We start from the raw sequence: 13801 nt of genomic DNA, 5'->3' as shown, positions 1-13801 counted from the left end.
TTTCACAGAGGGCAGAGCAGATCCAGGCTGGGATTTACCAGTGACTAAGCATGTGCTGGCAAGGGCTGCCCGAGCGTGAGAAAGGCAGAGCTGCTCCTCCCCAGAGGTGCAGCCGATGCCGTCCTGCACCCGCGGCCCTCAGGGCACCGCTCACCCCCGCGCAACGGGACCACGGGGGTCAACGGACCGGCCGGTGCCACAGGCTGCGTGAGGGCTGCAGCTGCCTGGACCCTCCTCCCGGGTTGAACTCCCAAAGCCCCTTTTCTCCCCGCACTTTGCACCAGCCATGTGGATGGGCAGGAGGTGGTGAGCAGACACCCTGCGGGTCATTGTCTCCAGGACAGGAGCTGCCACCCCCCACCCTGAGCTGGGCACAGGCAGTGGGGGGCTCTGAGACGTTGTGGGGGAGAAGCTGAACTCTTCACTCTCTGTCTCTTCACTGTCTCTCCATTGCACTGCTTGCACCCCCAGGCAGTGTCCCCCTTCTCCTGCTGTCTCACTGCCACAAATATATCTGTCCTTACATCTGCCCCACTTCATGGTGGCCACAACTAATCCTGCCACGATGGTTCTGGGCAAATCTGGGGGAATCAAACTTTCCCAAGGAGGAAAAACCCATCCCTTCCCCAGCAGAGAGGCTCCCCACTTCCCTGCCCTTGAAACAAAAGCAAGATCCATGCAAAAAACTGCTCTACACCACCAGGCAGTGCCACTGAAATGTGAAGGTGTGGGGAGCCCTGTCCCAAATAGGAGACCAGCATTGAGACCAGGGCCACCACTGTCCCCAGCATGGCAGCCTCTCAGCCCAGCCTGTTGGGGTGACAGGCTGCCCTCCTCACTTCATATCTTCTGGCTCATTTTTGGCAAGGCATTAAAAAATTGATTGCCATTTTTTATAACAACTTAATTGGCTCTCCTGCTAAGTGGCTTATCTGGCTCCTGAGCCTGCCCCAGGTCTTTGGGAAGCCAAGGGTGGTGAAGGCCCAGAGGCCAGGGAGATGGCAAAGGGCTCAGAGCACTGTGGCAAGAACCTGGCAGCCCTGGGCCAGTGGCAACTGTCAGGTTGCCCCTGGGCTGCCAGGGCATACCCGGCCCAGGCAGGTGGATTGCCTCTGGTTTACAATGATGCCAAATTTTAGAGGAGAGAAAGTAGCCCAAGGTCTCTCTGTGCACTGGTGCAGGAGCCAGGAGCCCATGCCCTGCGTGCCCAGCACCGCTGCCCAAACCCCGTGGTGTGGGTCAGGCTGCCAGGGGGCACTGGGGAGCTGGTGTTCATCACAGCGGGGAGATGAGTCTGTGCTCACACGGGGTGCGTGTCTGTGTCCAGCAGGGAGGGCTGGGCAGGAGGGTGTTGTTTGCTCTGTGGGCCCCTGTTGCACCCACACTGGGTGGCAGCTCGGTGTTGGGTGGTTTGGGACCTCTCTGGTAGCCTCTGACACCCCAGTGCAGCCAGTGCTGCTGCCATGCCCAGGAGATGCTGTTCCACAACTCTGCCACTGCTAAGGTCTTCAGCCTGCAGCCCCTTCCCCTCACCCAGTCTCCTTTCCCCAGGTACCTGGGTTTGAGTGTGGGAGCAAGGATGGAGCTGTGTCCTGCTCAGGACAGGGAGGGCATGTCAGCCCCCACAGCATAAGTGATTGAGGCTTGTTCCCAGTGAGTGAGGAGCTGGGCTGGGGAGCTGGAGGAGCTGAGAGAGGAGCTGGGCTGGGGAGCTGGAGGAGCTGAGAGAGGAGATGAGCTGGGGAGCTGGAGCAGCATGCAGGGCTCTGCCCCATGTTTGCACGAGTAGATGGCTGGTGTTTGTGGCTGTGCAAATCAGGGGATTGCTCCAGAATTTCCTTTTAAAACTGATGCAGTGGCTTCCACATCATTAGTGCTTTCAAGAACACACCTTGTCCACCTCTGTCTGTGCTGTTACTCCCCTGGACTGGAGTAGTGTGGCTTTGAGACCCAAGCCTGGGCATCCTTTTATAGCCAAATCATGCCTGGGCTGGGAAGCATGTGTCGGTTTTGTGAATACAGCCAGTGGAAATAACCTCCCCCTCCTGCAGGGCACAGCCAGGACATGGTGGCAAGCTCGTTTTCAAACAAATCATCCTGCCCCTGTCCTCCTTCAGGCAGCTGTGTGGGAAGAAGGGGCATCATTGCACCTCTCCGTGAACCCAGGGCAGCTCCAACTGGCACACCACAAACCAGCAGAGCTGCCACGGGCCTGCGCCGGTGCCCGCTCAAGCGGTGGAAAAACCTTTCTGGTTTCAACAGGCTTTGGAGCAAAGCCCCAGGCAGGGAACTTGTTCTGGTTGGTGAAGTTCTGCACCTCTCTCCCCGCCTGCCTGGGGTGCAGTGAGCTCAAAATGCTCTACAAGCAGAAAACAGCCCCTAAAAACAAATAGCTGGTAAAAGGTGTTTTGGCACATCCCAACACCCAGCTCCTGTCAGAGCAGGGAGAGGAAGAGGATGATGAAACTATTGGACCCAGCTGTGATGGCCCTGGGGAGATTTAGTGCCAATGGCTTCTAGGCAAAGGTGTTGGGTGCCAGCTGCACCCTGGGCTCAGCCCAAGGCTCTCAGCTGTGGGTCTCCTCAGCAGAGGGGCTTGGGGTGCTCCTTGAGAGATTTGGCTCTCTAAGGGCTGGCACTCACTGTGTGCAGGAGCTCAGAGACCTCTCTGGATGTTTTATGGCAAATTGAAGGTGGGGCTAGAAAATGAGGCTCAGTGCTCACGGTGCTGTGGCAGAGCCAGGCTGGTCAGAGCCACCCAAGACCCCAGCATGTCTTGGGGTCCACAGCCTCTACAAGACAAGAGAGGAGAAGTCGGCTTGATGTTTTAAGGCAGCTTCAGTTGCTGGTGTTTTCTGGCACCATGTAGGACCAGGCAGGGAGGATCACCAGGGGTGCAGTGCCAGCAGCCTGGCACTAAGTTGTGGCTCGGCACGGTAAAGATGGGCTGCCTCTGGAGAGGAGGTTCTTGTGGCTTGCAAACCCCCACATTTGTGTTGGGTGCTGTTTTGCCATCCCTCCTCAGTGGCACAGGCCTTGCCCCCTGCCATGATGTGTGTGACTGGAGCTGCTGGGTGCTGGGCTGTGCTCCAGGCAGGCAGGAACTGCCCAGGGACCATGTCCACCATCTCACTGACCTCTCTCTCTCTCTTCTTCCAGGTGTGCAACTGTGACAAGTACCTGAAGGTCTCCAGGGAGAGGATGAGGCAGTTGGTGGAGGGCAGCAGGCAGGCACGGGGTCACAGCAGCCCAGGTAAGCAGGTGGGCACTGATAGCTGGGAGTGATGCTTTGACCCTGGCTCCCACCTTGGACTTGCTGCCCTGGGCAGGGCAGGACTGTCCTACCAAGGCTGAGGGTCTCAGAGGGGGAACAGCATCCCCTGCCACCAACCTGGTTGGCCCAGGTTGCCCAGAGAAGCTGTGGCTGCCCCATCCCTGGGAGTGTTCAAGGCCAGGTTGGATGGGGCTTGGAGCAACCTGGTCTGGTGGGAGGTGTCCCTGCCCATGCAGGGGGGGTGGAATTAGATGATCTTTAAGGTCCCTTCCCACCCAAACCCTTCTGTTATTCTATGGCCCTGTGCTGGGTGCAGACCTGCAGAGTTCTTCCAACCCCTTTGTGCCTGGTAGAGCTGGTGCACGCTGAGCACAGCCTCCAGCCCCCTGTCCCACTGCCCCCCACTGCTCTGCCAGGAGCTGGGTCTTGCCCAGCCTGGGGTGGCTTGGTGACATGCCAGCAGTAGCCCAAGTGACAGCCTAAAGCCACCACCACCTGACTTGGAAAACTCACCTTGGGCTGCAAAATGCCTTCAGCTGGCACTGCTGGTGGAGCCTTTCTCACCTGCTCTCCTGGTGCCACATACACGAGCTCAGGCTGAGGGAGGAGTGAGGCAGCACCGGCCCAACGAGGCTCTGGTGGGCTTGGGGGCCCTGCCTTGAGCTCTGCTGAACCCCCCACTGCCCTCCCCACAGCCAGCCACATTTTGGTGGTGGGTAACACCCACCACAGGCACGCCAGGATGGAGATGTGCTCCTCTCACTGCTCCCACCCAGCCCGGGCTCTGCCCTTGCACGCATTGTTTGCCGTGCCTCAGTTTCCCCATCTGCTTGATAGGGCAGAGCAGTGTGAAGTGGTGGCTGCCAGGTGCTCCCGGCGGCTGCGGCTTTACTGGGAAGTGCACGTGTGGCTTTGGGGATGAGGGCCATGGTGGGGTGGCTTTTCCCATGGTGCCAGCAGCCTGGGAGCACTGTGCTTCCCTAAGGCCAGGGCATCCTCCCCAGTGGTTTCTCTAGTGAGGGCACTCTGTGTGTGTACCCAGCGACCAGCCAGGCCTGTTCAGCCAGTTTTCAAGTATGGGAAATAGAAATGCTGTGGTTTGTGTTCAGCCATGTGAGCAGTTTCCCCTTCCCCCCTCCAGGATGGGGATGATGAAGCTGGGCGGGTCTCACATGGTGCCGTTGCTTCTCCACGCAGACTCTTCAGGGACCCCCTTTCTCTACTCTTTACACCATGTCTGCAACACCCCGTGTCCCCGTTGTGCCAGGCAGCCTCTCACTGGGTCCCTTGTGTGCCTGGGGGGAGTTTCATGGGGAAGGACCCTGTTTGCTGGGCCAGGTGGGAGCCCCATGCTGGCCACACTGGGTATGACCTCGTCAAGGAGCATCCTCTGATGGGGAGCATCCTCCAACATGAAGCCATCAGGGACAGAGGAAGCCACAACATCCTCAGAGGGCTGGTGTTTTGCTGCAGTGTAGATGTAAAACAGAAGCTGTGATTCCTGGGCAGGTGGGCATGGCTGGGCAGGTGGCACCTGATCCAAAGTGAAGACCCCTAGGTTCTTGCCCAGAGGGTCCCCTGTGCCCCAGGGCTCTCGCCACCCCAGGCTTTCTGTTTTTATGTAGAGTCTTCTGGGGGCTGCTGGGATTGTGAGCATCAGCGCGAGCTCAGCTAGGTTGTCCCAAAATGTCCTAACTGGGGTCAAGTTTTGTAGAAGAAATACAGGGGGAAAATGTGATGACAGTGTCTTGTCATGGCTTGCTGGGGACAGTGGTGGGATGGGATGGGCAGCCTGGGTTCTTAAGGAAAACCTCAGATGTTCCCCAGTTTCCTTCATATTTTCCTTCTGGAGGGGACTGGTGGCAGGGACCTGCTCTGCCCTCAGCCGTGGCCCAGCACTCCAGAGGGGAGTTCAGCACCCGCAGCTCCCAGCTGCTCGCCCACACTGGGAACTGGCCCCTGCTCTGTGTCTCCAGCCCAGGCCATGTCATCCCATCCCTGCCACCACACAGGGATTAACCCTCAGGACCATGGCCAGATGCTGCTGCTTGGCAAGAAAATGCATTTTCCCTGCTTGTGCCTCCAGGCAAGGAAGGAGCCTCCTCCAGGGGACTTCACCTCTCTGGGAGCAGCAGGCAGGAGGCACGGATGCTGGGGCAGCTGTCAGCTGTGGATGGGGGCAGATCCTGCGGGACCAACCCTTGATGTAAAGCCCAGGGGCTCCATGAGTGCCAGGGTCTGGCTGCAGACAGCCTGGGGCTGCTGAAGTTTTGGCTGTGAAGGTCAGGCCAGTGCTGCTCTGTTTGGCTCCTGGATTTTTATGGCAGGGCTTCCTAGTGATGAAAGGCTAAATATTCATCCTATAATATCTCACTCCAACTTGCAGCTAGGATTTTCTCAGGTTTTAAGGAACATTTTCCCTGACACAGCCACATTTTCCCTGCATGAGGGCTTTGATGGAAGTGCTGGAAATAGTTTCAAGCCTGGACAGCTGTGGCCCATGATGCCTCTTCCCAGTGGGATGCTCTGAGCAGCTCAGGTGCCTGGAGCTGGCAGGGAATGGGGCAGAGAGAGGCAGCAGCTCTGCGGGTCACCACATGGCATGGTGCTGGAGGCCTCCTAAATGACCCCAGGGATGGGATGGGTCACAGGCTCTTGTCTGGCCAGGGGAAGCTTCTTGCTTACCCAGTGTGGTAAAATCAGCTGGCACGAGCCCGCAGTGCTCAGGGGATTCTCTTCCCAATGTAATCCAGTCCCTGGGAAAGGCAAGGATGGAGCATATTCTATCTGGGTGGCATTTGCCAAGCAGAAAAGGCTGCTTTAATCAAAAAATGATCCCTTGCCATCTGAAACATGTTGCAAAACATAAAAAACAACTGGTCCTACTTTGGGCCGTGCTGCTAGCAGGGCAGGCTGGAGCCTCTGCTCTGTTCTGGAGAGACCAGACCAGCAGGCACAGGGTTGGAGTGTGCTCGAGGAGCTCACTGCAGCACCCTGGGGAGCCCCATGCTGGGAGAGCATCCTCCCTGACCAGCCAAAGCTAGTACTCAGGACCAGTGAGCTCCGCAGTGCCCCACTTCTCCTCCAACATCACATCCCACAGGTGCAGGATGAGCCCTGGGCAGCCCTGCAGGTGCCTGGAGGAGCAGCAGGACATCCCCACGGTGGGCGATGGTGTGGGGCTGGTGGGGCTCTGAGCAGCCCAGCTGGGGCACCCTCCTGAGGGTTTCTTTCCCTTCTTGGCCCTTGGCTCCACACTGGAGCCTGGCTGGAAGCTGGAGAAGGCATTGCATGGGTGGGCAGGAGGCAGAGCTACAGATGGCAGTGCAGGGAAGGCTGTGCCATGGTGCCAAGCCAAGGTGACACCATTATGGTGCCGGGTCCCTGCACCACAGCCACCTCACCAAAACAGCTGAGGGGCTGGTAGGACCCGCTTCTCTTAGCCAGGGGCTCCGTGGCACAGTGGGAAGAGGCCACTGCATGTCCAAAGCCTTGAGGCTGGATGCAGTTTTTTCCTGCCATGCTTCCTTGATGCACAGCATTTGGCTTTGCCTTGAGTATCACAATCACACCCACCTTGGTGGCACACAGGATGGGTGGGTGATCCCACTTCTGTCCCAGGAGGTCTCTGGCATCCATGGAGCAGCCTGTACATCCTCTCTGCTTCATCACTAGAACTGGAGTGCAGGAGAGGCTGAGGCACCCTGGATGTCTCAGGCAGCTCTGCAGGCTTCTGTGGGCAGGGGACAGGTCCCCAAGGGCTGCACCCATGTAGCTGTGGGCTCCTCAGTCCCCTTCACCCTCAACCAGGCAACCCCAGGCAGCCCTGGGCTCTCTTCCCTCTGTGGTGCAGGGGGCTGGACAGGAGCAGGTTCACATCTGTCCCCAAGTGGGGTAGGGATGGGGACCAAGGGCTGCAGTGCAGGGCTGAGACTGGGGGCTGTGGTTGTTACATCAGCCAGAAACACCCCCAGGCTTGGCCAGGTCATGCTCTGCCTGCTCCCCCTTTCCAGAAGGATTTTGTTTGCTCATATGAAAAGCCCCTGCCAGGGTCAGAAGCCAGTGACATTTCCACAGCTATGGGTGTGAGAGCTCTGTGTGCACCCACTGACAGCCACACTGTGCTGATGCTTCAGGAAGGAGCTGGGGACCACTGCGTGCTCCCACCTGGCACTGGGCATGGGACCCTGCAGGGATTTCTGCCACAGTGGCACGGGGAGGTGATGGGAACTGGAGATGCCTTTTGCCTGAAGCTCATCCTCCCTCCTCTGCCCTGGGAACGTCTTAAGAACGTGGCCAGGCTGCTGCAGCCCAGGTTGCACAATCCCGGGTCCTTTGTCCTTTGCTTATCTGCCTTATCAAGGAGGAAAAGATAAGCAGACATCTTCAGTGCCCTGCAATCGAGTGTGTTTCTCAGGCTTGTAACTCCTCTTATCAGGTTTCATCTCTCACCACAGCGAGGTTTCCCATGCACCTTTGTACTCCAAGAATGCTCCCAGGTCTGCTTGCAGCCTCGTGCAAAGCCTTTACCGTGTTCACTCCAAAACACCTCAGCCTTAATTGCCTAATTAGGGACGAGCCTCCCGTGTGTGCATGGCCGATGACAGCTGGGTGTGGCTGCCAGGCTGGGAGAAGGGCTCTGGGCTTGCACAAGCCCTGCTGGAGCCCAGCACCCCTGGGGAGGTGGCAGGAGGCTGCAGTTCCCGTGGGGCCAGTGCCAGGTCCCAGCCTGAGCCAGCCGGGACACGCACCCAGCTCCTTGCCCCAAGGCTTTGGGTCTTAGCTAGGGTGACACAGAGGGACCTGGGCTAGAAATGGGGCCTGGGGGGCAGGATTTTCTGCACAAGTACCCAACTCCCCCCCGGGAGTTTTGGTTACTTGATTAATGCCCTGACACTGATCCCCAAAGGTGCCTGGAGCTCATGCAGTGGAGATGGGCTGCTTCCAGCTAAATTAGGGCTGTGTAGTCTGGGAAAGGGGAATGGGCACAGGTTCAAAGGAGTATTGCCCTGATCCTGCTCTGTCCTGGCTTCCCAGGCCCTCCTGTGCCCCCCATCCCACAGTGGGTGGCCCCAGTAACACTGATTCCTGCATTGCAGGCGACAGAATAGGCTGTAGGGATGACAGGTCATCAGTGTCACCATCACAGTGGCCTTTCAGTATGACCCCTGCACTGCTAAGGGCCTCTCTGTGGGCAGGGGAGGGTGCATCTCTCCCTGCCTGCTATCAGCAGCCTGTGTCATGCACCCTGCCCCCCGATACTGGGCTATGTCTCCCCATCCTCAGGCAGGACCTTTCAATGGGGCACAAGGAGCTGCAGCTCCTGGCCTGACTCTGCCTTCCCTGGGGTCTTTTGGATAAGTCACCTGGCCCACCAAAGGCCCCTTGCTCCAGTAGTTCCCTTCCAGAGCTTATGTGGGACTGTCACCTGAATGCAGGTGGCAGCAGGGTTCCTAGATGCTGCCGTACCCTTGGGGCTCACACCACTGGCCCTGTGTCACTTGGGGGGAAGGTGCTGTGGGTTTTCGGGCACTAGGAGCCATGCAGTGCCCCAAGGCATTAGATGTATAGGTCTTCTCCACTGCCATGGTGTCAGTGGCTGGGGGCTGCAGGAGCTTGAGGCCAGCTGAGCTCTGGGGTGCCTGGCAGCAGCTTGGGCTGCTGTGGGGGGACATCTCCTAGGCTGCAGAGGTGAGGTCCCACCACTGAGGGTGGCCTTGCTCAGCCCAGGGATGAACCTCGTGCAGAAATAAGCAGAAGTTGGGTCCTGCAGCATCCCCTTCCCCTGGGTATGGCAACACTTGCTGGGAGGTGAGACATGTCCATGGGTGGGAACAGCAGTGATTTGTGCTGTTCCCACAGGTTATTAATTCCCATGGGCAAGCAGGGGTGGGCAGGAGCTGGGGATGTGGTGGGCAGCACGTGTGAGGGCAGGAGGAGATGGCTGTGTGCTGAGCAGGGCTGCCAGCCAGGGACGGCCCGTGGGGCTCAGCAGCACTGGCATGTGTGGGTGCTCAACTCTGGGTGCTGGGGGGCTGCAGGGCTCAGCCCCCGCTGGGCTCTGTCATCCCCAGGGTGACCTGGGCGAGAGGAGGAGAGGTGACTGAGAGGCAAAAGGGCTTTTTATTTTCAAGATGTTTTATAATGGGATTATTAGTTCCTAAGAGGTGTTTCAAATTGATTTGGTAAGGAGATGCTTTCATTCCTCCTCAGCAGAGATCCGGTGGGAATCCAGCCTCTGGTGTGAACCATGGCAGAGCTTTGGAAGCCACAGATCTGAAAAACTCCCAGCACACTGGAAGGATGTGCTCGGCTCCCCTGGGCCCCAGACACCCCACACATGCCTTTTATTCCCATCTCCAGGGTGCCTCCACAATCCCCACATCCCAGCCAGCCGGGCTGCATCCCCACAGGAGCAGCAGCTCTGCCAGGGAAGGCTCTACCCATCTCAAGGGGGAGAAAATATCTCTCTTTCAAAAATTCCCCCTTTTCCCTCAGGGAAACCCTTTTTCTTTCTGCAGGATCTGACCTTTCCCCAGCACAGTTCCCACCGTGTGCTGGGCTGGCACCCTGTGCCTGGCGCCCAGTGGCCCTTTCACCGCGGCAGCCAGGGGAGCGCAGGCATCTTCAAAAGCCCTGGAAAGAATTTGGTGGGAGGGGGAGAAGGGGGTTTTACAAGCTCCCATTCAAAAATGGTCACTTTGAAGTGATGTAGCATTTTCAGCCCTTTGAAGAGCCACAATTAGGAGGGGGCTGATGCAAGGGAAAGGCAAAACTCCTGGGTGACCATCACGGCCTTTTTCTCCCCCATTTAAGGGATGAACTTTTCCTCCCTGCCTGCCTTTTTCTCATGAGCCCATGGCTTGTTTGGGGGAGCTGGAGGTTTCACCCCCCTTTGCAGATTAGGAGGGGGTCTAGAGATGGCTTGGCCTACCAGCAGCAGGGCAGCTGATGGAGCATGTCAGAAAAGAGAGCAAATTGCCCAGGATTCCTGCAGGAGCATCCAGTGTCCCTGCCCTGGCACTGGTGAGGCTGAGGTCCTGCAGGGTCAGGACAGGGAATGTTTTGGGGGGTCTCTGTGGTGAGGAATGGTGTTCAGGCAGCATCTGGAAGCATCATTTCAATTATGGTTTGCTCTCAAAGTCCCAGCCAGGGTCCCTCCTGTGGGGTCCAGGAGGCAGATGCAGAGGTCTGGTGCTCGAGAGCAGGCACGGTGAGGAGAGAAGAAAGGCAGATTTGTGTCCACTTGATACAAACTGAAGAAAAAGTGGTGGCCCAGGGACCCTTTGGTTCCTGTGCTGGGAGGCACATCCTGCAGCTTGGCCTCCTGAGTGCATGCCCAGGCTCTGGCCACCCAGTGCCATCATGTAGCTCAGGGCAGAGGGAGGCAGGGATGAGGCAAGGACAGAGTCTCTGCCTTCTGCCAAGGAGATCTGCCATCCACTGACAGGCTCTGCCCCAGAGAAACCCCTGGAAACAGGCTCTTCCTCCATGTCCCCACTCCACCTGACTCAGGCATCTCCTGAGAGCAGCCCAGATGCTTCACCACATGTCAAAAATTGAAGAAAATGGGAAACTAAGGTCACTGTTTTTTCTCCGAGAATGGGTGCTGGTATCTGAAGCAGACATGGAAGATGAAGCAAAGTCAGATGCACGAGCAGGGCTGCAGAGCACATGCCCAGGTGCAGTGGTGGTGAGCCCAAGCTCTTGGCTGGCACTGGGCTTGGTCCTTGTGTTGTGGCAGCAGCCCCCAAACCTGTGCTGTGCCTGGGCTGTGTGGTGGTCCTGGGCTGGCCTGCAAAATCACCCACAGAACATCTCCAGTAACAGCCGTGACCCCGAGTGTGGGTGTTTGTCTGCTGGTAATGGGGGTGACCGTGCCCCACCAGCTTGGGTTGATCATCTCCACTGGGGAGGTGTGGAAGGTCTTGGGGGTCTCCAGGGAGCTCCTGGAACCAGGGCCTGGTGTGAGCTGATCCTCCCGCACCTCTCCCAGGCTGTGGCTCTTTCTGCTCATGTGATGGTGTGTCCAAGCCCTGACAGGCAGCCATGGAGTGGCCCTGCCAGGACAGCATGGCTGTTCCAGGGCTGTCCTCAGCCATGCTTTGCTCCACAATAACCACCATCGTGTCCCAAGTCCTGACAGCATTGGAATTTCCCAGCCAGTAATGCTGGTGTCCCTCTCTGCCACAGCTGACTCCTCACCAGGCTCCCCCTGATCCTCGAGCAGGGCAAGCTGGATGCTCCAGAGGTGCTGCTGGAATGATGCAGGATGCATTTTGTTGTCTTCATGGATACCTGTGCAAGACAAGTTCCCCCAGCCAAAAATGAGTCACCTGCAGCAGTACCTGCAGGTGTCCCTATGGATGGGCTCAGCCCGTGGCATCTGCCACCAGATCCAGCGACCTGCTGTGCCCTGAGCCTGCCCTGAGCTGCAGGGAACACTGTGGGGGTTCTGGCACTAAGTTTGCAGTGGCAGTGACCCACCTGCCCCACGGGGCTAGGGTGGGGATGTGCAGGGATGGCCCACGGGACACAGCCCCATGTCCTGCCCTGCCAAGCCCAGGTTATATGGTGGCAGGTGGATGTCAAACAGACACCAACACCTGTGTCTCAGGCAGGCCAGGAGATGTGTGGGTGTTGTCACCAGTGCAGACAGCTATTAATGGTGGTCTTTTAAATTAAATCGGCAGCAAGTGCTTCCCTTGCAGTTTACTTGTAACGCAGGGGGTGTCGTGGGGAGGGCACAGCCCAGCTCAGAAACCACGGAGACAAACCCATTGCACCCAGGGCAGCAGCAGCACTGGTGCAGTTACCCAGGCTGGAATAGCTCCCAGGGCCACGGCAGACACCACAGTAGCAGGGCACCACGGGGGAGCTGTGGGAGGCACTGGGAGCTACTGGGCAGCAGGAGGCTGCACAGGTGCCGTGCTCAGGGCAGGCAGTTGGTGGGTGCTGGTGGCCACCTTCTCCCACATTCATGGGATGCTCCACACTGGGTTGCAGGGCAGAGCCTGGACTCCCTGCAGGAATGACGGGGCCCTCACAAGGGTCATTCACCTGGCTGAGCACAGACCGCCTCATCACACCAGTGGCTGATTATCTGCTGTCTCCTCTCCCCACAGGCTGCCCAGTGGGGCGCAAGGAGGAGCCCAGCTGGAGCTGCAATGCCACAGTGCCAGCCTGTGACACAGCCCGGCCCGGGGACGCCCCGCGCAGGGAGCAGCTGGAGAGGCCGGAGCAGTGCGAGGCTGCTGCAGCACTGGAGGAGGGGACAGTCCTGCAGGTGGCTGCCATTCCCCCCGGGGTGCTGGACAAAGCTGAGCTCACGGACTTCTACTGCTGCACCTGCTGCGGGAAAGTGTTTTGGGAAGGGTCGCATTTTGGACGTGTTGTGTCCCAGTTTCAGGATGTCCTTGTCCCTGGCAGGGATGAGCAGAGTATCTATGAGCTGAGCTGAGGGGGGATGCAGGGGCTTGGGACAGCTCCACAGTGGGACAGGGACCACGGGGGACCTGTTCCTTGGTGAGTCTCAGCAGGTTCAGGCCGTGGGTTTGCACTGCGAGGCTGGACAGGGCCTCTTGTGTTGGGGTCTGGGGGGGTGGTGCAGTTACATTTGCACTGATGGTTTGTGACAGCCTGAGAATACGTGGCCTTCATGAGATCATTAAACTGGAGATGGCTGGAGAGCGGCCTCTTTGCTTTATTCCTGCCTCCCTCCAGGCTGGGCTTGGTGAGAGCATGGCAGGGCGCTCCAAAATGCCAGCCAGGAGGTGCTGACCCAGCGGGGTCCCTCACGCCAGTGCCAGGTCACTCATGCTGGGGAGCCAGGAACCACGTCCCCAACAGCAGCACAGGGGAGGGAGCATCTCCAGTGCCCAGAGCGCTCCCCAGCCTGGGGGACTCAAGTCACACCACGACCTGTCTCCAGAGTCCCCTCTCAACCTGGTCCTGCTCTCCTGGGAGCTCTCCTGGCATTCCCCAAGGTGGGGCCTGGGGATGCTGAGCCACAGGGAAACCTCTGGGTGCACCATGATGTCCACTGGCACCCCCATCACCCTGCACTGGAGCCAGGGGTGCCGCAGCAGAGCCAGACTGGTCCGGGGGGTCCTGTTGGTGCCAGAGCTGCCTGATAGGTTGGGGATGATCCTCCTGGTGGGTCAATCAAACCACCCCTGTGCCTGGGGATCTGTGGGGCGGGCACCACAGTAGTGGCAGCAAAGGTGTGATCCCATCATCACCGGGAGCCAGGACGACCAGCTCCCAGAGGAGGGTGCAGGGAGCCATGGGGGGCAGGCAAGGCCCCCGTGCATTGGTCCAGCTGCTCCAGGCACAGCCACCCACACCTTCCAGCCCAGAGGCAGCATTAACCAACCACTGACCCCTGCCACTGAAGAGCATTTGCAGAATTCCTCCCCCAATCCCAGTTAACTGCCAAGCCCTGATGTAGTTGCTGAGAGGGCCCAAGGGGCTCTTGGCTGAAGTGTGATATTTACGGGCCAGGGACACGCCTGCCCAGCAGCTCAT

At 58.6% G+C, this 13801-nt stretch overlaps 2 protein-coding genes across 8 annotated transcripts in view; both read left to right on the top strand.

Annotated features, from left to right (window-relative positions):
* Nucleotides 1-12961, top strand: part of EXD3 (exonuclease 3'-5' domain containing 3) — a 286268-nt gene extending 273307 nt beyond the window's left edge. For all 7 annotated transcript variants that reach the window (XM_051636482.1, XM_051636485.1, XM_051636478.1 and 4 more), the window contains 2 exons: nucleotides 3160-3253; nucleotides 12400-12961. In XM_051636482.1, the coding sequence (XP_051492442.1) occupies nucleotides 3160-3253; nucleotides 12400-12734 (429 nt within the window). In that variant the 3' untranslated portion in view covers nucleotides 12735-12961. The remainder of the gene's footprint in view (nucleotides 1-3159; nucleotides 3254-12399) is intronic.
* Nucleotides 1-13801, top strand: part of RABL6 (RAB, member RAS oncogene family like 6) — a 292198-nt gene that overhangs the window by 189545 nt on the left and 88852 nt on the right. The gene's annotated exons all lie outside the window — the stretch shown is intronic.

The sequence above is a fragment of the Apus apus genome, chromosome 19, assembly GCF_020740795.1.
Source record: "Apus apus isolate bApuApu2 chromosome 19, bApuApu2.pri.cur, whole genome shotgun sequence".
NCBI lineage: Eukaryota > Metazoa > Chordata > Aves > Apodiformes > Apodidae > Apus > Apus apus.
The sequence above is the reverse complement of the archived record's forward strand: the minus strand, read 5'-3'. Positions and strand labels throughout refer to the sequence as shown.